At 26.8% G+C, this 27,316-nt stretch overlaps 2 protein-coding genes across 2 annotated transcripts; one reads left to right on the plus strand and one right to left on the minus strand.

Annotated features, from left to right (window-relative positions):
• The first annotated feature begins 960 nt into the window (after positions 1 to 960).
• Positions 961 to 23,784, plus strand: LOC117179976 (vacuolar fusion protein MON1 homolog A). Its single transcript, XM_033372241.1, has 7 exons — positions 961 to 1,370; positions 6,690 to 7,012; positions 11,990 to 12,233; positions 12,325 to 12,609; positions 15,695 to 15,885; positions 20,191 to 20,293; positions 23,224 to 23,784. Exons 1-7 carry the CDS (start codon positions 1,098 to 1,100, stop codon positions 23,362 to 23,364), a joined length of 1,560 nt encoding a protein of 519 aa, XP_033228132.1. The 5' UTR covers positions 961 to 1,097; the 3' UTR covers positions 23,365 to 23,784.
• Positions 23,775 to 27,175, minus strand: LOC117179977 (transcription initiation factor IIA subunit 2). Its single transcript, XM_033372242.1, has 4 exons — positions 26,869 to 27,175; positions 26,676 to 26,780; positions 26,409 to 26,538; positions 23,775 to 24,030 (listed from the first exon to the last, which is right to left on the minus strand). The coding sequence occupies exons 1-4, from the start codon at positions 26,938 to 26,940 to the stop codon at positions 23,999 to 24,001; spliced, it is 339 nt and encodes a 112-aa protein (XP_033228133.1). The 5' UTR covers positions 26,941 to 27,175; the 3' UTR covers positions 23,775 to 23,998.
• Between the last annotated feature and the right edge of the window lie 141 nt (positions 27,176 to 27,316).

Genomic DNA, 27,316 nt, shown 5'->3' on the forward strand with positions numbered 1-27,316 from the left:
ATTTATTAAGCATAAAGCGATATTTAGAAGTTTTGTAAAGAATAAAAAATAATTTAACCTTTGAAAAAATTTCAAAAACTTCTAAACAAAATGTAGTATTTGGAAGATTTTGAAATCAAATTTGGAAGCTATTTCAGGACTTTGAAAGGCTTAAAGATAATGCAAAAATTGTATTAAAGCTCCTGAAGGGAAAAATTCCAAATCATTTTTTATTTTAAGGCATTAGCTGAAAAAGAAAATTTAAAAAGGTTTCACAAATTGTTGAAAAAATCTGGTGGATTTAAAAATAATTTTTTTATTTAGCAAAATATAAACACAAAATTGGAAAAAGTTCGAATCAATTTAAAAGTTATTTAGAAGGCTTAGAACTTTTGGAAATATTAAAAAATAATTCTACATTAGAATGGATTTCAAAAAATGTAAATATTTAAAGAGTCTGATAAAAATGTAGAAGCTTTTTACGATTTTCAAAGGTTTCAGGAGAATACAAACATTTTCTTAAGATTCGTAGGAAAATCGTTATTGATTTTTTATCTAGAAAAATTAATTTAAAAAGAATATTTAAAAAGATTTGTAAAAAAGAAACTGACATTCGAGAATCGATTTTTCGTATTTTATATTTTTCGGAAATTTTCTCTGAAAGTTTTAAAATAAGATATTTTTTGTCAATGAAATTTTGAAGAAACTTATAAAAATTTAAGAAATTAAAATTTTCTAGTTAAATTGGAACTTTAGAGCAAGTGAAATTAGAAAATAACATTAAATTAATTAATAGTTCATATAAGAAAACGTGTGAAATGATAGAAATTTCAAATTTGCCGCCAATAGTATCTATAAGTTAGGTTATGTTGTAAAATTCTAAAAGGCTAAAATTGCATAAATTTCATTTATTTTGAAAGTTTTCATTGAAACTTTTAGCCGACAGTTTGAAAAAGTCTAAATTTCTGAAATGGCATATTTGTCAGTGTCATTGCTCACGACGAGTCACGACCTGCTCGTTTGTAGAGAACCTTTGTACAGGTGCTAATGGATTATTTATGAAGAAACCAAGTCGTTAAAAAAACAGTTTCAAATTTTGAATCATTGTCTCGTATATTATGGCCGCAGAGGAATTTCAAAATGTTATCGATGAGTTGGTAGATTGTGAAATAGAGCCGGCAGGAGCATCTGCTGAAACGATGTTGGTTGTTACTGCAAATAGTTATGAGGAGTACGAAGAAGAAATTAATAATCAGAAAGATGACAAACGAATAAATAAGAGATTGAGTAAACAAATTCAAGAAGACGTTAAAGATGATTCCAGAATAGGTCACTCAACGAATTCTGTCCTCTTGGACAATGTGCCTTCTTCATTGGACTACTCTGATATGGTATATATAATATCAATTTATTTTTACTTTCACTATTTTTTTCATCTAACCTATTTTGCTTATTATTAGTATTGTCTGGTATTATGTACAAATACTCTTTAGATGTATTCGTTTACTTTGTCTACATTGAAGCTCCCATGTTTCCGCTCACTTATCGCGTGTTTATGTCACTTGATTTTTCTTCTTCTAATAACACCCAGTTTGACAGTTTAGTCAGAACATCGTGTCCGCTACGCGCGCACTAATTACCATTTCTTTCATAATTGTTAAAAAAAAAACTTGCCCTTTTTTTTAAATATACGATATTTGAAAATTTAAAAGATTTTGCAAAGCCTCAAATGATTTTCCAAAGATTTCACAATGAATTTTTGTAGACTTAAATTATTTCAAGTATTTCAGAAAGACTTTCGATAGTTCTCAAAGATTGCACAAAAATTTCAATAATTTCTCAAATATTTAAAATATTTCGCAAAGATTTCGGATAGATTTATAAGATTTCACAAAAACTTAAATGATTTTTCAAAGATTTCACAAATTTCTAAAATATTGATAAATATATCAAAATTATTTTTAAAGTTTTGCAAAGATTTCACAAATCTATGAACGTTTTTTTCTAAAGATTAAAAAAATATCACAAAGATTTCGGATAGATTTAAAAGATCAATTATTTCACGACAATTTCAGATAGATTTCAAAGAGTGCACAAAGATTTCAATAATTTCCCAAGGATTTAACAAAGATTTCAATAATTTAACAAATCTCAAATATTTTAAATATTGCCAAAGATTTCACAAATATTTCAATGATTTCCCAAAAATTTCAAATATTTCGCGAAGATTTTACATAGATTTCAAAGATTGCAATGATTCTCCAAAGATTTCAATAACATTCAAAGATTTCCGAACATTCCACAAAGATTATAATGATTTTCCAAAGATTTCAAATATTTTGCAAAGATTTCGGAAAGATTAAAAAGATTTTGCAAAGACTTAAATGATTTTAAAAAGATTTTAATAATTTCATAAGTATTATCAAATATGTTTTAAATATTTCGCAAACATTACGGACAGATTAAATAGATTTATCAAAGACTTCAATGATTTTCGAAAGATTTCGTAAATATTTTGAATATTTCTCAAAGATTTTAGATAGATTTCAAAGATAATGATTTCCTAAAGATTTCAATAACTTCTGAAATATTGCCAATTATTTCGCAATTATTTCCGAATATTTCTGAGATATTATAATGCCAAAGATAAAAAAAACATTTTACAAAGATTTCGCAAATAATTCAGACAGATTAAAAAGATTTCACAAAGACTTCAATGATTTCCCAACGATTTCAAATATTTCGCAACAACTTTAGGTAGATTTCAAAGATTTCAGTGATTTCAATGATTTCCTAAAGATCTCAATAACTTCACAAATAGTATCAAATATTTCAAAAATATTTTAAATAATTCCGAATATTTTAATAATTTCCAAAAATTTCAAATATTTTGCAAATATCTCAAAGATTTAGGACAGATTAAAAATATTTCACAAAATTTTCAATAATTTCACAAATACGGTGACACACTTCAAAAGCCCTCTCTTCTATAGCCATTACGAGAATTGAAGCCGCCGTAGGAGCGGGCTAAGATGAGTTAATTCACACTCAAGGTCAGCCCCAAAATCGGCGGTATAAAAGAGTTTCACTGTAGTATCAAATGTTTTTTAAAGATTTCAGACAGATTAAAAATATTTCACAAAGACTTAAATGATTTCTCAAAGATTTAATAAATTGGCAAATATTTTGAAGTATTTCGCAGATTTCACAAATATTTCAGAAACATTAAATGATTTCCCAAAGATTTAATAAAGATTTCAAATATTTTGAAAATATTTTAGATAGATTTCAATAACTTCACAAAGATGACCAAAAATAAAAAAAAAGATTTCCGATTATTTCAGAAATATTGTAATACTTATCCAAATATTTCAAACGTTTTACAAAGATTTCGGACAGATTAAAAAGATTTCACAAAAACTTCAATGATTTCCAAAATATTTCACAAATATTATCAAATATTTCCGAAATATTTTACAAAGATTTCAGATATATTACAAATAGATAAAGTTTTCAATGATTTCACAAAGTTGTCAGAGATTCTGGATAGGTTGAAAAAGATTTCAATGATTTCCTAAAGGTTTAAAAAAGATTTAAGTAATTTCACAAATATTACCAAATATTTCAAATATTTGAGAAAGATTTTAGATAGATTTCAAAAACTTCACCAATAATACCAAAAATATTAAAAATATTTCGTGAATGTTTCTGAATACACTGAAACCGCAGTTATATCCGCCGTCTTAGAACATAAACATTCATTAATATCCTCCCGGAAAGGGATCCCACCAATGCTGCTCAGCGAAGGAGAAATGGCCACGCTGCGCTCTGATTGGCTTCTTTGTCACGTGGTACTGCGAGGTGGTGAATGACAGGCGGATATAAATGAGAGTTATGCAGGGATATAAGCGCGAGTGGTTATAAGTGCAAGAGGATATAACCGCGGTTCCAGTGTATTTTAGAAATATTATAATGCTTTTCCAAAGATTTCAAACATTTTACAAATATTTCACAGATTTCGGACATATTAAAAAGATTTCACAAAAATTTCAATAATTTAACAAATAGTATCAAATATTTTTTAAAGATTTCGGACTGATTAAAAAGATTTCAAAAAGACTTTCAAAGACAATGATTTCCCAAAGATTTCCAAATATTTCGGAAAGATTTTCAAAGATTTGACAAAGGTTGCAATGTTATCTGAAAGATTTTACAAACATTTCAAATATTTCAGAATGATTGCGGATAGATTTAAAAGATTTCACAAAGATTTTAGATAGGTTTCCAAGACTGAACAAAGATTTCAAATATTTCCTTCAATTTTCAGATAATTTTCAAAGATCGAACATAAATTGCAATGATTTCCCAAAGATGCAAAAGATTTCGGATAGATTTAAAAGTTCACAAAGACTTTAATGATTTCCCAAAGATGTCAATAATTTCAGAAGGATTTCAGATAGATTGCAAAGAGATAAAGTTTTCAATGATTTCCCAAACTTTTCACCTAAATTTCAGCAATTTTGGATGGGTTTAAAAAATCCCAATGATTTCCTAACGATTTAAATAATTTCACAAATATTACCAAATGTTTCCTTAAGATTTCGGACAAATTAAAAATATTTCACAACGACTTAAATTATTTCCCAAAGATTTCAATAATTTCACAAATATTATGAAATATTTCGAATACTTCTCAGATTTCACAAATATTTCAGAAACATTCAATAATTTTACAAAGATTTCATAACAATTTGAAATATTTTGAAAAGATTTTAGATAGATTTCAAAGATTTCAATAACTTCATAAATATTACCAGAAAAATTAAAAATATTTAGTGAATATTTCCGAATATTTCTGAAATATTGTAAGGCTTTTCCAAATATTTCAAAGAGTTCGGACAGATTAAAAAGATTTCACAAAGAATTCAAAGATTTCAATCACTGTACAGATATTATCAAATATTTCAAAAATTTCGTGAATATTTCAGAAAGATTATAATGATTTTCCAAACATTTCAAACATTTTACAAAGATTTCGGACAATTTACAAAGATTTCACAAAGATTTCAGATAGATTACAAAGAGATAGAGTTTTCAAGATTTTACCAATTTTTGAGAGACTTTGGATAGTTTGAAAAGATTTCAATGACTTCCTAAAGATTTAAAAAAGATTTAAGTAATTTCAAAAATATTACCAAATGTTTCGGAAAGATTTCGGATAGATTCAAAAGATTTCACAAAGACTTATATTATTTTACAAAGATTTTAGATAGGTTTCCAAGATTGAAAAAAAATTTCAAATATTGCCTACAATTTTTAGATAATTTTCAAAGATCGCAAATAGATTTCAATGATTTTCCAAAGATTTAAACGATTTTGGATAGATTTAAGAGTTTACAAAGACTTGAATGATTTTCCAAAGATTTCAATAATTTCACAAAGATTTCAGATAGATTACAAAGAGATAAAGTTTTTAACGATTTCTCAAAGTTTTCACCTAAATTTCAGCAATTTTGGATGGGTTTAAAAAATTCCAATGATTTCCTAAGGATTTAAAAAAGATTTAAATAATTTCACAAATATTACCAAATGTTTCCTTAAGATTTCAGACAAATTAAAAATATTTCACAACGTCTTAAATTATTTCCCAAAGATTTCATATAGATTTCAAATTATTCGAAAAGATTTTAGATAGATTTGAAAAATGTCAATAACTTCACAAATATTACCAAAAATATTCAAAAGAGTTGGTGAATATTTCCGAATATTTCTAAAATATTGTACTGCTTTCCCAATATTTCAAACATTTTACAAAGATTTCGGAGAGATTAAAAAGATTTCAATAATTTCACAAATATAAAATTTTTTTCAAAATATTTCCAAAAGATTTCGGACAGATTAAAAAGATTTCACAAAGACTTTAATAATTTCCCAAAGATTTCAATATTTTCACAAGGATTTCAGATAGATTACAAAGAAATAAAGTTTTAAATGATTTCCCAAAGTTTTCGCACAGATGTCAGAGATTTTGGACTGGTTTAAAATATTTCAATGCTTTCCTAAGGTTTTAAAAAAGACTTAAATAATTTCACAAATATTACCAAATATTTGGAATATTTCAGAAAGATTTATAAAGGTTTCACAAAGATTTGACAAAGTTTGCAATTATATCTCAAAGATTTTTCAAATGTTTCTTAATTATTACGGATAGATTTAAAAGTTCCCACAAAGATTTCTATTATTTCACAAAGATTTCAGCTAGATTTCAAAGATTTAACAAAGGTAGAAAGAATTGAAATATTTTCAGTTCCGACAATCCGATGAATTTAATTATTCTATTTCGGAGGGGGGGGGGTACTTTGCCCCTCCCTGATCGATTTACAGGTGGGCATTGCGCCCTAGGGCTCTTTAGAAAAAAATACATAATATAAAATTACATAAAAAATACTAAATAATTTTAAATGATAACATTAAAAATTGATATGATATAAAATCTCACATTGTCTCATTAATATTGTTTTTTGCTTCAAATTTCTGTTGGGAGAAATCATAAATTTAAAAAAAGTTACAAATTGCTAAAAAACGATTAAAGTTAAAATTATATGAAAGCTGATGTAGCTATTTTAATATTAATTTAAATTTATAATGTTTATAATAATAATTTATAATTATCATCATAATTATATGTACCAATTGATCCATTGTTACAGGACGAAATTTCAAATCAGTTAGGAAATAGTAGTTTAGAAACTGATCCATTGCAATGCAAGATATGGCTTGCTCGTAAAAAACATGTATTTGTATTAAGTCAAGCTGGAAAACCAATATATTCGAGATACAGCTCTGAAGACAAACTCGTTACAGTCATGGGAGTTATGCAGGCTTTGGTGTCATTTGTTCAAGCGAGCAATGACATGATCAGATCAGTACACGCTGGAGATACATGTTTTGTTTTTGTATTAAAAGGTCCACTGATACTTGTTTCTGTATCCAAAACTTTGGAAAGCGTATCACAACTCGTATTACAGCTAACGTAAGTATTTATATGTGGAAGATGTTATTATAATTTGAAGATGTTAACTTCCGAATTCTCACATTTTTAATTAATAGAAATTTTAGTGCTAAAACGATAACTTCGAATAAATAATTTTTAAAGAACACGAAAAAAAATTACTTTTTACAGCTTAGTACTTTACGTGTTTCTCCATTACGACAAATGTACCATTTTTTTTTATCAAAGTGGGTTTAAAATAATTAATATTTGGACGGTGTTATTACTAGTTGAAGATGTTAATGTCCGAGTTTTTGAATTGCATTTAAAAAGTGGTACATTTGCCGCAATGGAGAAATACGTATAATATCCTCCTGTAAGAAGGTAGCTATGAAAAAAGATCTACTGAGGTCATTGTGTGGCTGAATTGGTTAACTCTTCACTCATAGATAGTGGCGTTCCCGGTTCAAATCCTGACTCAAGCAGAATTTTTTTCTTGTTCTTCAACCATTATTTGTCCGAAATAATTGTTTTAGCCAATTTGTCTAGTTTTGAAGTAGATATTGCAAAAATAGTATTTTTTCATTGTATGACAACGGCTTACTAGTATAAATCGTAAAAAATTTCTTTTCGAATTGCAAGAACTTGAAGTTGTAATAATAAAAAAAGACCTAAAATGTTAAAAATTTCTAACATTTTAAATAAAAATATTTTATTTTTAACAAAATATATTAATTTTCTAACAACAAGATGAATTTTCAACCAAATAGTTGAATTTTGAACTAAGAGGTCGATTTTCAATCAAAACCATGAATCTTTAACCAAAATATTAATTTTTAATCAAGTAATTTAACCCTTTGTTGCACATATTTTCCTGTTCTGTGAATTTACATAAAAATTGTTACTCGGGTGGTTTTTTGGGGTCGCTGATTACGAATCTGAAGTCAGAATTTCGAAATTTCCAATTAAATATGGCGGATTCAAGATGGCGATTTCAAAATTTTGAAAAAATAGATATATGAGCTTTAAAGTCTCTACTCGAGGGGTTTTGGAGTCGCTGATTACGAATTTGTAGTCAGAATTTCGAAATTTTCAAATTCAATAGGGCGGGCTCACGATGGCTGTTTCAAAATTTTGAAAAAAAAAAATATATTTGAGCTTCAAAATCTATACTCAGGGGTTTTTAGGGTCGCTGATTACGATCGCTGATCGAGTATAGATTTTCAAGCTCGTATATCTCTTTTTTCAAAATTGTGGAACCGCCATCTTGAACCCGTTATCTTGAATTTGAATATTTCCAAATTCTGAGTTCAGATTCGTAATCAGCGACCCCAAAAACCCCCGAGTATTGATTTTCAAGCTCGCATATCTCTTTTCAAAATTTTGGAACCGCGATCTTGAATCCGCATTATTTTAAGATTGTTTATTTATATAACAATTATTATAAACAATTATGTGAAAAAGCTATATTCCTATATTCTATTACCAATAAATTAGCTAATGAATAAAAAATAACCTACAGGAGGACATGTTGGCACTATAAAAATTAGTCATGTCGCTAATTTGAAAGTCCCCTGGAAGTTAGAAAAAAGGGTATTTCTTATTTTGTATTACTTTCAGAGGTTAGATGATTATGTTTTGCAACATAATTTAATAAATAATAGTCTCAAATTTAAGTACATTTGATATATTTGAAACATTCTTATCACACCTTCAAATCCAGTGAACGACACCCAACAGAAAAAAGTTTTTAGGGTATAATACGCATTTTTTTATTCATGTCCGTGTTGCTATGATTGCTATTTGCTTTCCTTATTTCTATGCCATCACCTTTCAAGAGTCTTTGATGTTCAATATCTTTTTAATTGATTTTGGATTGCCAAACTTCAAAAATCAATTAACGACACCCCCGAATGAATCTGACAAATTCGAGAACTGATGAAATAAACATAACCACACAATATCGAAGGTATTCCTTTTCGCTAAAAACTTAGTCTTTTCATTTAAAAAACCCCATAATTATACAAAATGATGTTCCTTATTATCTAAAGAAACTAAATTGCATAATATTTCTTACTAATAACTTTCTAATTTCGTTTAAATTCAAAATCAATAGCGGTGTCGTTCACTGGAAATATGGTGTCGTTCACTGAATTTGGATAAATTATTTTTAAATAAGTATAACAATAGTTTGGCAAAGAAGAATGGCATTACTGGGTACTGCTTGAAAACGAAAAAATCTGACCTTTCAGATGAATTCATCTTCGTTACCAAAAAATAAGCATATAAATTAATATTCTCCTTTTTCTAAATTTTTTAAGGTGTCGGTAATACCCATGTTTACCCTACGTTAAAATTTAATTAAATAGCAAAAATCTGAAGTTAAGTTGGTGAGATCCCACATTCCCACCGTGCAACTAAGGGTTAACTTATAACCAAGTAGTTGAATTAAAAAAAAATAATTCTCTACGAAAAATATAATAGTTGAAGCCTCGGCTGAAATATCGTTGTTTCAACACATATTTTGTATCCGTGGAGTTCTATGTATATAAGTTTTTCTTTTAACTGTTTCTCTATTCCGCGGAAGCGCGGTGAGCGAAAATTCGACAATTGAATTGGGAAAGAAATGTCAAAATAGTGAAGGTTATATACTTCGAAAATGTACCTTTCTATAATTCTAACATTAAAGTTTTGAACAAAGGTAAAAAAAGAAAATTAAATTGATAAGAATGACACGCAGGAATAAATAATAGGGATAAAGAGGCTGGAGTAAAACGTCAAGAATCGGTAACAGCAAATATAATACTCAAAATTAATCAAATAAATAAATGATTGATAAATAATGATCAGAAATTGTACTAAAAAATACGGTTAAAATTATTTTTGTAATAAATTAAAAATAAAACTTTGAATTACAATTACACAAATAATTAAGTTTTTTTTCCTTTCTTTTAAAGAAAAGACGAGAAATTGTATTTGAATTTTTTTACAATATGTGCAGGACCACATTTGTAAATAATCTAAACTAATCTAAACTAAATTTTTATTAATTGAAATTTGGCGAATTCAGTTTTGAAATTTTCTGTCGACATTCTTGAACGAATGTAATTTTCTATATTCATATCCTTCAAAAATTCTAAGTTAGATTTAGATATGTAAACTTACGACGTTCATTGAGAGAGATGTGAAAAAAATGGAAGTAAATAACCTCGACTATTTTGACATTTCATTCAGAATTCAATTTTTAAATGTTCGATTGCAGCGCTTCCGCGGAATAGAGACACAGTTAAAAGAAAAACTCATATACATAGAAGTCCATGGAAACAAAATATGTGTTGATACAACGTTATTTCAGTCGAGGCTTCAGTTGATATTTTAACCGAAAAATATTTCTTTTTTAAATTGAGAACATTTGAATTCATTCATAAAATAGTATTTACAACAATATAGGTAAATCCTGAAAGAATTCAGATCAATTAAAAAACAAATTTTTTAATTTATTTGAACTTTTAACCAAAATAGATTAATTTTATTCAAAATAGTTCAATTTCAAACAGAGAGATAAATTTTTAAGTAAAAGAACGAATCTTTAATTAATAAAAAAATCAACAAAATTGTAAAGTTTTCGAATAAAGGGCAGAATTTTCAAATAAAATAATGAGTCTTCGAAAAAAATTACTTTTCAACCAAGTTTTTTTGAGCAAGTAGTTGAATTTTAAAGTAATTATATTAATTTCAAGTAGTTGTATTATTTGGTTCAAAAAAAATATATATATATATTTTAAATTCAACAGTTTTGTTGAAAAATCATCCTTTTTGGATAAAAATTAAACTGTTTTCGAAGAAAATGCAACTATTTATTTTAAAAATAACTATTTTGAAGAAACTTCGTATTTTTTAACTGTAAAATTCCAAAATATGGTGGAAAACTTTTTTCTTTCTTGACTGAAAAATCTTTCTTGGTTATTTAGGTTAAAAATTGTATTATTTGCTTGATAATTTAATTTAATTTGGTGTGAAGTTCAATAATTTTGTTAAAGTAATTATTTTTAATTGAAAATTGAACTGTTTAATCATAATTCATCTACTTTGTTTGAAAATTGAAAAATTTTGTCAAAATGTCATTCATTTATGTGAAAATTAATTTTGTTGTTGTAAAAATTCGTTGTTTTTGCTTCAAAATGAAATAATTTCATTGAAAATTTAAGAATTTTATCAAAAAGTCATCTTTTTTGGATGGAAATTCCACTGTTTTGGAAGAAAATTAAACTATTCATTAAAATTTTTTTAAACTCTAATTTTTTGCTTGAAAATTCAAAAATTTGTATCATTTGTTCATTTCATTTTAAAACAGAACTGTTTGGTTTAAAACTAATTAACTGTTTTGTTAAAAACACGACTTTTTGGTAGAATTCAGCTATTTCTTATTTGCAATAAAAATATTTTTTGGTTAAATTATCAACTATTACGTTTTTTCATTGAGAATTCATCTTATTTGTTTAAAAATTGAACTACTTGATTTATACTTAAAATACTTCCAGAAAAATGCATTTTTTGTTGATAATTAATCTCTTTGATTGAAATTTCAACATTTTGTTTAAAATTTGTTTATTTTTGGTTGAAAATTAATTTTTCAACTGAAAATTGAACTATTCTATTTTTTGTTAAAAAATGATCTTTTTAGTTCAATCTACTTATTGAAAAGCAATATTTTTGTTTGGAAGTTCACCTTCTTTGGTGAAAATTCGTCTTTTTCAATTGAAAATTGATCTTCTGGATTGAAAAGCCATCTTTTTGTTTTGAAAATCAACTGCTTTATTTAAAATTCGTATTCTTCGATTAAAAATTAAACAATTTTAGAAGAAAATACTTCGATATAGTTGAAAAAATGTTTTTTTGGGGTTCTTTTTGTAAGTGTGTGTGTGTGGGGGGGGGGGGGGGGGGGGGGGGGGATATACAAAAAGTGTGTGATCCGAAATTTGAAATATTTTAGGCCTTAAATAATTCTATTATTTTCAGGTATGTGTATAATCAAATACTTTCGGTACTGACACAGACACAGTTAACGAGGGTGTATGATCAAAGAAGGAATTTCGATTTGAGAAGACTATTGACTGGTAGTGAACGACTAATAGATCACTTACTCAATTTTATGGACCGAGAGCCAGCATTTTTTCTAGGAGCAGTCAAGTGTTTGCCATTGTTACCTGCGATGCGAGATTCCATTACGCAAACTATCATTCAAATTTGTGGGAAAATCAAAGTGAGTCTTGAGAGAGAGAGAAAGAGGTATGCATGTCGTTTATAAAATAATGATGGATAATAATCTCATCTCTCTTTTTTTCTAATTCTAGAATTTAGTGTTTGCAATTCTTTTAGCGAATAACCAATTGGTGACATTAGTTAGAATGAAAAAATGTTACATACATCCAGCGGATTTGCACTTGATCCAAAATTTAGTCAGCAGTTCTGAATCATTTAAAACGGCAGAGAGTTGGACACCAATTTGTTTGCCAAAATTTGATGCAAATGGTTTCATGCACGGGCATGTGTCATATTTGTCAGAAGACTGCCAAGCATGTCTGTTGTTACTTACAGTAGATAGAGACGTATTCTTTACTCTGTCGGAAGCAAAAAAAGTACGTTCGCATTTACAATATATAATTAAATAACATGCTTTAGCAAGGTCAGAGAATATCAGGAAAAATTTTTAATAGTCAGGAAACCTTAATGAAATTATATTTAAAAAAGAAAATGTTTTAATAACTAGTTAATCTTACAAAAGTATAATTTCATAATTTTTTGGTTTATAATTTATATTGTGACTAAAATTTTTACTCTCGGATTAAAAATTTTCTTATTTTGTTCAATATTTAATAATTTTTTTAAAAAGTCCTTCTTTTTGGTTAAAAATTCAACTCCTTCTTTTTGCAACGTCGTCTTTTTTCAGTTGAAAATTCAACTATTTTGGTAAAAAAATTTTAAAAATTGGATGAAAATGAACTGTTTCGTTGAAACTTCATATTTTGTTCGTTAAAAATTCAACAGTTTTGTTGAAAATTCGTCTTTTTGGTTTGGAAAATCAACTGTTATCGTACAAATTTCATATTTTTTGGCTAAAAATGCAACTTTTTGGTTGAAAAGTTTGGTTTAAAATTAAAATATGTGTTTGCTGAAATACATATCAGCTATTACACTTTTCTGGTGGAGAATTCATCTTTTTTAGTTGAAAATTCGATAGATAGTTAAAAGTACTTTGTTAGAAATTCATTGTGGTCGAATATTAATCTTCTTAGTGAAAATGTGATCTTTTTAGTTGAACATTCATTTCCTTCTTTGAAAAAACTACCTAATTGAAAATTTGTTTCTTATTATTTAAATTTATTTTTTGTAACTCTAAATATAGCCATTCAATTTTTTCGTAGAAATGCATCATTTTTAGTTGAAAATTTATTCACTTTATTTAAAAGTATTTTTGTGCTGAAAATCCATTTTTAGTTTGGTGGAAATTAATGGTTTTAACTGAAAAATTAATTTTTCAATTTTTGGTTCAAAATTTTTCTTTTTGAGTTGAATAGTCAACTACTTCGTTAATAAAAAAATTTTAAACTGAATTTGAAGTTAGTGGTCATCGATCATTACCTTAATGAAATTATATTTAGAAAAGAAAATGTTTTAATAATAAGTGAGTCTTACAAAAGTATAATTTGATAATTTTTTGGTTGATAATTCTTATTGTGGTTAAAATTGTTATTTTTTTATTGAAAAGTTTTTTATTTTTATACAATTTTAACATTTTTATTAAAGTCATTCTTTTTGGTTGAAAATTCAACTTTTTTTAAAACGTTGTCTTTTTCCAGGTGAAAATAAAAAAAATTTTGTTAGAAGTGTAATCATTTGGGTGAAAATGAACTTTTTTTTGTGAAAGTTCATATTTTCTTCCTTGAAAATTTAACTCTTTTGTTGAAAATTCGTCTTTTGGTTTGAAAAATCAACTGTTATCGTAGAAATTTCATATTTTTCGGCTAAAAAGGCAACTGTTTGGTTTAAAATTGAAGTCTTTGTTTGCTGAAATATCGGCTTTTGGTTGATAATTTATCTTTTTTAGTTGACAATTCAATTATTTAGTTGAAAATGGAACTACTTTGCTAGAATTTCATTTTTTTGTGTTGATTCATTATTTTTGTTCGAAAATCTATTCTTTTTTTTTAAAGCTAACTGTCTATTTTGTGGGACATTTTGTTGTTGAAAATTAATTTTTTCAACTGAATATTTACTAAACCATGTTTGGTTAAAAATTCATATATTTTGTTAAAAAATCTTTTGTTTTTTATGCTTTAAATTTAATTTTTTTAACTGAAAATATAACTTCCATTTTTGCCTAGAGATTTATTATTTTTAGCTGAAAATTCTGTTCTGCTAAAATTATTTTTGCGTTGAGAATTCAATTATTTTGTTTCAAAAATAAAACTATTTTTTTGTTGAGTCACCTTCTTGGTCGAATATTCATATTTTTAGGGTGGAAATCCCATTATTTTTGACGAAAATTATTCTTTTTTGGTTGAAAATTCATCCTTTTGTTTGATAATTTAATCATTTTGTTTAAAATTCTTTTTTTTTTAATTGATGGTTTTAACTCAAAACTGAAATTTTCAATTTTTGTTTTGAAATTCATCTTTTTGAGTTAAAAACTCAACTAATTCTTTAAAAATTAGTCTTTTTTGGTAGAAGTTTATTCTCCTTGGTTAAAAATTTATCTTTTTAGTTGAATATTCAACTATTTTCTTGAAAATTTATTTTTTTGGTTGAAGATTAATCTTTTTTTGTTAAAAATTCACCTATTTGGTTGAATAATAATTTTCTTAAACTAAAAATGTAACTATTTCTTTTTTTTTCACTTGAAAATTTATCTTTTTTAGTTAAAAATTAATTTATTATGTTTAAAACTCGTATTTTTTAGATGAATTCAACTTTTTCTATTATACAATACAAATATTTTATGGAGAAATATCAGCGATTTAACTTAACTATTTAGATGAAATTTAATATATTTGATTTAAAAATCAACTAATTGGTTTAAAAGTCATTTATTTTCTTGAAAATTCAATACCTTTAACGTAGGTTGTCATATACGTTGATTTAATATTTTTTTAGTGAACATTTTCCTTACATAATGTCTTCCAATCCTTCCAATTTAGAATCAAACACTTCTTTTACTTAAATTTTTTTCAAAAGTACAGTAATTATTTTGCCAGGTGTTACAATTCAAATTTTTCAAGGAATCTGTATTATTATCAGAAGAGAATAACCGAAATTTTTAACGTCTTTCAGAGTAGATTAAGTTTTTTCTGAAAAAATAGATTCTCTGTAGCTTCAAAGAAAAGCACCCGACCGGCAATCGGAAATTCTGAGGTTCTATACCCATCGGAGTATAAGAGAAGATCTTGTTTCAGAACAAATTTAATTTAAAAAATGTTTAATTCATAGCTCCATCTAGTCTGACAAGACGTTAAGAATTTTTGTTATTCTCCTATGATAATACAGTTTCTTTAAAAAATTTGCATTAAAATGATTCATCTCACAGGTGTACATTTGTTTTTATACCTGAAACAAAAATTCATAACGGTCAAGGAAATTAAAAAATTAATCATGGAAATTTAGATTTTGTAGCAGCTCTGCTTAATAATAGACAATATTGAAAAATTAAAGTAACTTGATTTTCAGAAAATTATGGAGAAGTTACGAAGAACAAATTGTCTTGAGGCCATAAATGAATCAATGAACAAAGCCTCTATTACGACTACAGAAATTGGTTTGCCTGAAATTCGACACATTTTGTATAAATGCAGAACTACGGCTCAATTCTGGAGTCCTGGCTTTCAACCGCCATATACTACAGATGAAGAAATAGAAAGGTATATTATTCAGGATGGCTGCTGGACCCGGAAACCGGGAATTTTTTTAGCCCGGGAAAAACCGGGAAATGAGTTTTTTTTTACCGGGAATTTTACAAAGTTGTAGAAGAAAAATCGGTGCACATTCGTTTTCAACATTTTTTAAATGATTAGTTGAATTGTTATATTTTCAATTATGCTATTATTTAGCTTACAATGCATAATTCAAAATTTTTTTACTTACAAATTTTCCATTTAAAATTTTTATTTCTAAGCAAATGAAAAATAGAAGGCTTTGATGATGAAAATTTTGGATAAAAAACATTTTTATTCAATAAATAAATAAATTTTTGTAAGTTTATCTGTACTTTAAGTAATAAAAAATGAACAAAAACGATTTTAAACCAATTCAAAATTTAAGAATTTCCAGATCCCAATTTGTCCGTTTTTGTCCGTCAACATTTACGATGAGAAAGAGGTCTTGACAATAGCTGAAATCACAAAATGTCCAAATAATAAAGTTATACACACAAAAAACTCATTTTTCATCATTAAGGGGTTGTACAACCACCCCTAAAATAACAAATTTACAGAAAACCGCTATTTTGCGGATTTTTCTGAAAATAAAACATTTTAATAACCAAATAAAAAAAGGAATATAAAATAATTTAAAAAAAGGTTCTTTATAGACGTCTACCTCCACGCGGTAAGAATTGGAAACATTTTTATTGAAGAAATGGCTAAAGACGTTCCATACGCAAGCACATACAAAAATTTCGAACATGTTTATTTTTAAAAAATCATTAAAATTCTACGTGAATTAAATTCTACCGATTTTCAAAATTTCAACCTAACTCAACTTTTATTTATTTTTAGAACTAATTTTTTTTGCAATTTTTTGGTATTGAAAATAGTATATTTGGAAAACTACCGATTTTCACGCCTTTGGGCTATTTTATGGGGTGGTAACGAAATGTAACCTTAGATAACAAAAGAAAATATGTTTTCTATTATTTATGATTTGTTTTCCCCCATTTTTACCTATTTTCAAAAGCTGAAACAAGTTTTTTCAGAACAATCCGTAAAACAGCGATTTTTAGTAAATATGTTATTTTACGGGTGGTCGTACAACCCCTTAATGATGAAAAATGAATTTTTTTTGTATAACTTTATTATTTGGACATTTTGAGTTGGAGTTTTTATGAATTCAGCTATTTTCAAGACTTCTTTCGCATCGAAAATGCGATTTAAAAAGAAAAATACCGTGAAAAATCACGTTTCTTTTTTTAAATTGAAAAATAGGGTGGAAGGGGCTGTTTTATCGAAAATTTCGGATTATATTCTGAAAGAGCACACTTGAAAATACTTGACAATACATTTTTTTATCTTTTCCAGCATAATTAACAAAATTGTCCGTGCTTAAAGTTGACGGACAAAAACGGCCAAATTGGGTCAATAAGGGTTAAACAAATGTGTTTAAGACAAGTAAATTGAAGCCAAATATTTAAAAGTACAGAATCTTCAACTTAATTCTTTGACATAGAAAACCTGGAATCTTAAAATTTCGAAGTGCTTTTAAATTTTGAACGTTATAATTTTAATTTTTGTCGTTGAAAAATGCTTAATTTGTAAGTGACATTTTTAAATTTTGATGTATAATTTACAAATAAATACTTGTAGAAAAAATTTTTTAAAAATTTTAAAAAGATTACAAATTATCATGAAAATTTTAGAAAGTTTTCTTAAGATCTTCTAAAATCTTTTCTATAAATTTTGTTTAAATCTTTGAAAATTTAAAAAAATATTCTCTTAAAATAATTTTTTAAAATCAAAAGTTTTTTTAATTTTCCTAAGAATCTTCAGAAAATGTTTTTAATCTTTTGAAGCCTTTCACAATTCTTGAAAAGAATCTAATTTTTTTGTTTAAAATCTTCGGAAATCTACATTTTGTTTTTTATTGGGCTAATCATTTCAAGTTTTACATTAAGTTTGAATCTTTTTAAAACTTCTACATATCTTTAAAAATTACTTAAATTTCGTCTACAAATAATAAATGTTCAATTGTTATTTATGCATCCAAATTGTAAAGATATTTTCTAAAATTTGCAAGATTTTCTGAAAATTGTAGAAAAAATTCAATTCATTTTGACAGATATTTAGAATTTCTGAAAAAATTTCCAAAATAATAAAAAATTTAAAACAACTTCTAGATTTCTCAAGATTTTAAAATAAAATGTTGAAACTTTCCAAGGATGTTTAAACTGTTTAAAAAGAAAATAATTGAATTTCTAATTTAAGAAGTGTTCAGTTGAAGTTTTTTCAATTTTTCAATATTTGATGTTTCTAGCTTAAAATTCCTTAAAATTATATAATTTTGAAAATTTTAAAGTTCACTGATTGATTTTTTAATTTAGAGCTTTAAAAATGATAACGTGGATTTATATTTTTTTACATAGAAAAATGTTAGTACCTTGAATTTTGTACGCGTAAATTATTGAGCATTTGAATACAAAATTTTTGAATTAAAAACTTTTAAATTTCAAAATTTAACAGTTCCTCTTTGACTGCTTTCATTTGCAGCTCTGTTTTCATTACCTCAAGTGGAAAATTGTATAGCTTTAGTGTTCCATTTTTTAAATTTCATTGACCGTGAAAAATGTTTGGGACCCGGGAAATAACCGGAAATTTATTTCGTCGATTAAAACGGCCACCATGTTATTGTTACTTTTTTTCTTGATTTTAGGATTTCCTAGGCCCAGTCAGAAACCCTTATAGTTTTGTCGTTCTCTTTTCCAAGGAGGCGAAGTGATGGGTAATGTTGGGAGGTAAAGTAGGGGGTGTGAGGGAAAATTATTAGATGGACGAGGGGAAATTATGGATGATGTTGGGAGGAGGAGTAGGTTTATTGAGGGGAAGAGAAGTAGAATCAGTGGAAGGAGGGGAAGCAAAGTAAGTGAGGGGAATTAGAAGTACTGATTGTAAATGGATGGAAAGGAGGTAGGGGAAGTGAGGAGCGTGAAATAGGGGAAGTTACAGTAAATGTATGGATAGGAGGTGAGGGAAAATTATAGGAGTGGCAGTAAAATAAGTGGGGAAAATCAGAGGAGTGGAAGAGGGGAAGTGATGAAAAATTAGGGGAAGGGGGGTGATGAGAGTGCGAATGGAAGGGAAGTGGTGGGAAATAAGAAAAGATGAAGGGGAAATGTGATGAGTGAGGGTAGGAGAAGTGGGTGAATGGTTCAAGTAGATTAGGGTCTTAGGAGAGGATGGTACAATAAGTGTAGGAAATTTCGGAAAGAGGTGGGAGGGGAAATTAGGGGAAGTGATGAGAACTTATGTGAGGGGTAGTAGAGGAAGGGAGGGGATAGAGAAAGTTATTGGAAGTAAAGGTTGAAATATGGGTGGGGGAGTAAGGAAAGGAAAGTATGGGAGGGGAAGGTTTGAATGACCTAATGACCGACTAATGGTTAAGAAACCCTTTTTTTTGTAGGCGCACGATGCCTACATTGACTAATTTTTCTATATTAGAATTGGGATCTGAAGTCTTGGGAGCGCCACTATCGTGAAATCAGGTAGCATTTTGAAGTTACATTTTTAATTGGGCTTTGAAACAAGTTAATCATTGTTTTGACTAGTTAAAAGAAAAAGTGGATACAAAAAATTAAGATTGATCGGAAACTAAGTGTTTCGTATAGAATTTTCATGGTATTCAGTAAAGAACACATTTCGTGTTAAAACTGTTTTTGCCAATAAAATAATTATTTTACTCTGTCATATAAATATCAACACACAATAAGCTAAAATGAACTTTATTTAATGCATATAGCAAAATATTTGATTCAAAATATGCACACAAAAAAATGAATTATAGACGATCAGAAATGAAATACGAATTCTAATCTAACTTTTAGGTTAAAATTGGTTAGACAGTAAATATTCGATGTATAAACTAATACAAATTTATTTTATGTTCGCTTTTATGTCAGGGTAAGTTAATTGAAGTTTATAATGTGTTGAAACATATATAACATACTAAAATCATTTTTTTTGTTGACAAAAACCGTTTTAACTTAAAGCGTGTTTTTTCCGCTGTATACGATGAAAATTCCACATGGAACAGTTTCCGTTTTTTAAAAAAATTTTTTTATCCACCTATAATTTTAAACTATGAAAAATAATTCAAAAATTGATTTGAAGCACACATTAAAATGTATTTTAAAAATAGTACCTTGTTTCGCGAGTTCACATTTTGGCGGCATTGAAAAAATAGATGGCGCATTGCAGCGCAGTGAAAACCAATACTGACTTTATGAAATTGATTTAAAGGTTACTTGGATCATATCAATGCCTACATCATAGATTACACACAACCAGCCGCCCTTTGAAGTTAATATTTCAACAACTGGACAAAGAAACTATGCTGGCATGGGTATGATGTTTTATTATTACTTTTCTGTGATAAGTGCACCCGGGTTAGGATAAGATCTATAAAAGTCGTGGCATTTTATGAAAACTACTGGAATTTTGTCAGTCGCACTTATTTCAACATTGAAACAATTCTTTTAATACTTTATGGAGAATTTTTGATTTCCAAATCATTCGAATGGATTTTTCCTAATAATAACATTCATAATAATAATAATAATATCGAGGTTCATATGGTAAAAAACCGATTTACAAGCTTTCGTACAATCTTTATCAATCGTTATTTAAAAAAAAAAATTAATTTTGAAGAAAGTACACTGGAACCGCAGTTATATCCGCCGTCCTAGAACGTAAACATTCACTAATATCCTCCCGGAAGGGGATCCCACCAATGCTGCTCAGCGAAGGAGAAATGGCCGCGCTGCGCTCTGATTGGTTTCTTTGTCACGTGGTACTACGAGTTGGCGAATGACAGGCGGATATGAATGAGATTTATGCAGGGATGTAAGCGCGAGCTGTTATAAGTGCGAGAGGATATAACCGCAGTTCCAGTGTAGTTAAACTTTTAACCATGTAGTCTAATTTTGAACCAAAAAATATAAATTTTCAACGAAAAATATAATAGTTTATATTTCAATCATAAGATATTTTTATTTTAAATAAAAATTTGTTGAATTCATCCTAAAAGAAGACTTTTCAATAAACAAATTAATTTGTTTAGAAACAGATGAATTTTCTACCAAAATAGTTGAATTGTCAACACATAGTTACAGTTTGAATTAAAATGATGAAACTTTGATAAAAAGAATTGATTTTTAACAGAGTATTTAAACTTTTAACCAAGTAAATGATTTTTCAACTAAAAAAGATGATTTATCAATGAAAAACGTAACCGTTTTGATATTTTAATCAAAAATCAGTTTTATTTATAAATAAAAAGCAGTTGAATTTAACCAAATTATTGATTTTTCAGGCCGAAATTGTTTAAAAGTTCAACTATTCTAGTTAAAGGTTCATTATTTTACATGAAAATTGATCTTCTTCGTTTAAATTCCAACTACTCCAGTTTAAAATTCATATTTTTGGTTGAAAATTCAGTAGTTTGGTCAAAATTAAATTTATTAACTGAAAATTTAATTATTCCAATTTTGGGTGAAAATATATCTTTTTTTAGTTAAAAATTCAACTATTTCGTTGAAAAGTTATGTTTCTTGTTGAAAAATCGTTTTGTTTTTGGTGGAAAATTGATCTTAATTAGAAAAAATTCAAATATTTATTTGAGAATTGTTTCATTTTATTGAAAATTTGTAGCTTGATTATGTTTCTAGTATTATTTATAAATAAAAATCAGTTGAATTCAACCAAATTATTGAATTTTTAAGCCGAAATTGGTTAAAAGTTCAACTATTCTAGTTAAAGGTTCATTATTTTACTTGAAAATTTATCTTTTTCGTTGCAAATTCATCATTTTAGTTGAAAATTCAGTAGTTTGGTTAAAAGTTAATTTATTAACTGAAAATTCAACTATTCCAATTTTGGCTGGAAACTTATTAATTTTCTTGTTTAAAAAATCATCTTTTTGGTTCAAAATTCAAGTTCCGGTTAAATAATATAGTAATATCTAGAAAAAAAATCTGTCCAAATTTGATTTCAACAGTTTAAATATTTAGTTGAATTCTTATCTTCTTCAATTAAAAAATCATTCAGTTTACAATGCGTAATTCGAAAATCTTTTACATAAAAATTTTCGCCTGTAGATTTTAATTTTCAAACATAAATTTGTCATGAAAAACATTTTAAAATGCAGTTTTTAAAAACTTGAGAAATTAAAATTAGAATCATTTGATGACAAGTGAATAATTAAAATAGATAAGATTTTAATCTTAAAAATTAAACTGTTTCAATTCGAGAATCTTACTAGTTAAGCAAATTTTAACGCCCAATTAAAACTTTATAAACTATTTTCAATTTTAAAACGTTTTAGTATAAAATTTGAAATTTTGTAGGTCATAAAAAGAAAAACTGCTTAATAATTAGAAATATTTGACTGTTCATTTAAAATCATTAATTATAAAGCAAATATTCCAAACTAAACAAAAAAAGTAAACTTTAAACGTTACAATTTTAATTGTTCTTTTTAAAAAATTCAATTTACAAGTAAAATTGTTGCATCGATTAAATTGAAGAGATATTTAGAAGGTCTGAAAATTGACAAGCTTCTTAAGAATTGTCAAAGACTTCAGAAGAATAAATAACATTTTGTCAAGATTATTAGGAAACTGAAAATTGCTTTATTTTGAAAAATTAATTTTAAGAGAATATTTGAAGTTTTTAAAAGATTGACAAAATCGTCGAAAATTGAACTGGAAAATTTCAAGGAAATATTTATATTTTGCAGGATTTTCTTTTAATTTCAGGAAGAATTCGAAACATTTCAAATGATTCTTAGAAGTTCTGAAAAAATTTCAAAAATAATATATTTTTTTATTTTGAATCTTTTTAAGGATTTTTAAACCATTTATAATAAAAATGTTTTAACTTTTAATTCCGAAGTGTTCAGTTTATAGCACAAGTTTAGTATTTTAATTTTTAATATTTCTGGCTTAAAATTGCTTCAAATAAATAATTTGCAGCTTGGTTTTTATTAATTCCAGGAGAGCAATTTTTAGCTTTAGAATTCAAATTTCTTAATTGCATTGACCTTGAACAATGTTTGCGAACCGGGATTTTTTTTCTGTGAATAAACCAGCCACTGCCTCTTTTTTTTTGAAAAAAATCTCCTTTTTTTACCTAAAATTTAACTACTGAAACGCTGTGATCCCTGGAATTCTGAAATCAAACTTTTGTAGAAACCCTGCTGCACACCTTTTTCTGAGCCGACAATATAAGTAGACTTTTTCTTTCTACAATCATTTTATTACTCATTTTTTACAGGTTACATCAGGTTTTGAGCTTTATGCAACCTTTGGACCTCTAGTCACTAAGCCAGATGCTATAAATGCGGTCAGTAAAATGTTAAAATGGATAAAGAAGGAAGAAGAACGATTATTTATTTTAAATCCACCAACATTTTAGAATTTGTAACAAAGAAAAAACAAAGACTACATCAACTATATTTACTTGAAAAAAATCAGACCAATTTTACAACATGTCTGAAAATTAAAGTACTAAACATTTTTTTATGTCCAGTACTTTTAATTATTTATTATATAAATTCAATTATACTTAATACACATAATTGTGAAAATGAATTGACTGCGCTCATTCCTTTTGTAAAAAGATATTGAATTTAAGAGAAGGATCTAGGTACTAATTGATATAGACATACTCGCATATTTGATTTGTAAGAATCGCTAGTTGTTTTTTACTAAGCAGAATTAAAAATTAACAGCAAGTATTCTATTTAGGTATTGTTTATAGGTTGTTAAATGTAAATAGCATGTTAATATATCATATTGAGTAAGTAAAAGTATACACTTGACTAAATTTTTGAAATTTATGCCTTCTTATTTGATAGAAAATACACCCATTTTTGTAGAAAATAATTTTCGATGCAAAATTTTCCTACTTATTATTTCTAGGCATGCATTACATACAAAATTTTTGGCACATAAAATAAAATTAAGGTTTTTAAAAAGATAAAATATAGGAAAGGTTTGTTATGAATCAAACCAAAAAATTCCATTTGGCAGGAAGGTACAGCAAATCATTATCGCCTTGGTGGTGCATCTGTCTCCAGAGCTGAAAAATAACAAATTAATTAGATTTTATTATGTATGTACTTAATCAACAATAAGAAAATTCCACTTAAATTTTCTGAAATAAGGTACCAATGTGAAATTAGCTTTGGAGGAACAACTGTATTCTTAACTGTTTGTCCAACTGTTTTATAAAACGACAAAAGAAAGTATCGATTATTTCAAAAATACCGACTTCTAAGGCAAAAATTTGATGTAAAAGTTGTTAAAATTGTGAAATTACATTCTGCTTTGGTTTTTATGGCAGCATAACTCTGCATTGTTGAGAGAAAAAAATACAATTTAGCACAAATGTGATATCATGGAATATACTCTTCACATTCGAAAAAAAACAGTAGGGTTTTTGAGTAAATTTTGCACTTTTAAAATTTGCTATAATTTAAGCCATTTTTTGATAATCGGACTTTTCATTTGAAAAAATTGAAATACTCATAACATGGTCAGAAAAGCCTGTCTATAAGCCTGTTTCATAGTGTCCTAAACATATCCCATAAGTGAAAAATTGAGTTTTTACGAGTTTCTGCCGCTAGTTATGATTTTTTCTCTCGATTTTTCGTTATATATAAATAATTTATAATAGATAAAATACTAGTTTCTACTGATAACTTGATGTTTAAATAAATTATGTACACAGTTTATTAATGTTTTTATCATTTTTCTCATAGAATAGAGTTAAAAAATCGTGGTTTTTCCGAATTTTTCTATTTATTTACAACTCTTCAGTTAGAGCGAGGTAACAATCCAAGGTAACAAAAATAATTGTTTAAATTAATATTAATTGAATATTAATATTAAAAAATTAAATGTTATTAAAATATTAATATTAATTAAAAAAATTATTTTTGTTACCTTGTTTAAATTAATATTAATTGAATATTAATATTAAAAAATTAAATGTTATTAAAATATTAATATTAATTAAAAAAATTATTTTTGTTACCTTGGATTGTTACCTCACTCTTATTGAAAAGTGGACAAAAAGTCGAAATATTTTGAAAGAACTGCGGCTTTCTAGCATTATTCTAGGGCAATATTATTATAAATAATAATAAATTGTTTAAATAATTATTTTTGCTACCTTGCATTAATAATTATATCACTAAATATAAAATCGACAAAAAGTGAAAATTTTCATAACAACCACAACTATCCAGTATTATTATAGATACAAATAAAAATTATTTGTTTAAACACTGATTTGTGTTAAACTGAATTAATTATTACCACACTATGAGTTAAAAGTGGACAAAAAGTTGAAAATTTCAGAAATATTTCTAAAATATTCAAATTGGTGTGTACTATGTGGGTTTTTAAATTCAATTTTCCACTTTTTGTCAACTTTTCACTTAGCAAGGTGATGCAAGTTAATAAATAGAACGGTTTGTACAACTTATTATTGTTTATAAATATCTTATCTTAAATAATTGCTAGAAACTTGCGTTTTTTTTAAATGACTATCTTTGCTTTAACTTTTTAGTTATGAATAAATAAACAAGAAACAATAATTTTTTAAACTACCTCTTTTTGTGAATAATTTTTCCCTGAAATGGTAAATATAGTTGTAATATTGTTCAAATTTTCTATATCAATAATATTAAATTTTAATTTTCCTTCAAAGACACTAAGTGACCAAACTATATGAAATTCGCGTTTATTCGTTTTTAATGGTATTTCTTTATGTACTTTAAGACGCAGTTTTTGAAAATGACCTTTTTATATCAGCATCAAAATTTTCGGAAATATTCCAGATTTAATGTTCAATATCACATAAAACTTTGTAAACCTGTTTTTTTTTTTTTTTGTTAAATGCGAAAAGATCAAACATTTTTGCCTTCAGGTTCGTATTCTAAGGAAAAAACCTACACTAAAATGTCCCATAAATTTATGATTAACAAAATATTGTTACTTATTGATAGTTACTCAGAGGTTTTTTTATTTAACTTAATATTTATTATTTGTTTCTAACTAAAAAAGCAGCTATTTATATGCCATAATAAATTGTTGAATAACACAATTTTGGTTTTTAAAACCACAAAAAATTATAATTAGCGCCAAAAACGCGCAAAACATAATTTTTCACTTATGGGTCTGTTTTACCCCGTAAAGAGAATTACGGGGGTGATATTAAAAAAATAATTATGAAATTGTATTCTAAATAAAATTTACGAAAGCGTATTTTTTTTCTTATGGGAAACTCGTTTTTTGAAACGATTTTTTTTTTTCGAGTTCAAACACACTTGGGTGCGATATTCATGCAAAAAAATCACCACCCTAATGTACAATACTGGAGTGATTCTGAATTAGGTTACAAGAAACCCGATATCTAAATGAACTAATTTATATTATGGTGCATGTACTTACTTTTTCCATCACATGCGACTATTTTTACTTTATCAACAACTGCAACTTCTTGAACTTCTCGAAATTCAACGTCGTTTAACATAAATGTCCACACATTGTCGCAAAATCTGTAAGTATTTAATTTGCCGGCCTGCAAGATAAATCATTACGTATATTGTTATTTACGTATATTTTTTATAACTATTGAATAACACTTAATTTGAGATTAACTGCTGATTTAATTTGTAATATATTTAGCATAAATAAAGGATAATTATGGACACATACCTTAAATGTGAGCCTGGATCTAACCCGGGTAGCAAGTGCTTGGTTAATTGCTTTGTCAAATTGAAGTAATACTTTAATAGCGAGCTGTGGTGTAATTTGTCCATACTGAAATATTAATATTAATCACCAATATTAATTCTAGAAACAGGATATTTTTTCAGTATATTTTCTAATATAAATTTAATTCTCTTACCTGTATTAATTCGTCGAGACTTTCTTGCAAAGTATTCCCCAGTGTAGTGTTTCTATATAATTGATATGACATACTTGTTTATGCTTGAATGCAATAGTTAAAAACTTATTTTCAGAAGCGAAGGGTTTATACTTTTCATTAATCTTGAATTAACAAAAATCGGTCTTCAGTAAGCATTCAAAGAGGTTAAGTTTATAAAATGGCGTGATTCTTGGATATTTATACACGTACGCACGCTGTCGTGTACGTATATGACCTTGAAAAATCTACAGCGATGAGTAGTTACGCGTAACTGGAAGTTTTTTTTACCTAAAATACCTAAAGGTGTATTTATTTACCAGCCTGTCTATTACGAGCGACTATAGGCTCGCTCTTTCGTCACTAGATGGCAAAAGAAAATCGCGGGAAAAAGGAAATATACAAATTTGAAAAATACATCAAAAAATTG

The sequence above is a fragment of the Belonocnema kinseyi genome, chromosome 9, assembly GCF_010883055.1.
Source record: "Belonocnema kinseyi isolate 2016_QV_RU_SX_M_011 chromosome 9, B_treatae_v1, whole genome shotgun sequence".
Lineage (NCBI taxonomy): Eukaryota > Metazoa > Arthropoda > Insecta > Hymenoptera > Cynipidae > Belonocnema > Belonocnema kinseyi.

Excerpts from the sequence above, each read along its gene's own strand:
- LOC117179976 (XM_033372241.1), top strand. The coding sequence starts at position 1,098 with ATGGCCGCAGAGGAATTTCAAAATGTTATCGATGAGTTGGTAGATTGT. Across the intron at positions 7,013-11,989 it reads CAACTCGTATTACAGCTAAC|GTATGTGTATAATCAAATAC; the intron begins GTAAGTATTTAT and ends TATTATTTTCAG. Across the intron at positions 12,234-12,324 it reads AAATTTGTGGGAAAATCAAA|AATTTAGTGTTTGCAATTCT; the intron begins GTGAGTCTTGAG and ends TTCTAATTCTAG.
- LOC117179977 (XM_033372242.1), bottom strand. The coding sequence starts at position 26,940 with ATGTCATATCAATTATATAGAAACACTACACTGGGGAATACTTTGCAA. Across the intron at positions 26,781-26,868 it reads GTCTCGACGAATTAATACAG|TATGGACAAATTACACCACA; the intron begins GTAAGAGAATTA and ends TTAATATTTCAG. Across the intron at positions 26,539-26,675 it reads GATCCAGGCTCACATTTAAG|GCCGGCAAATTAAATACTTA; the intron begins GTATGTGTCCAT and ends TTTATCTTGCAG.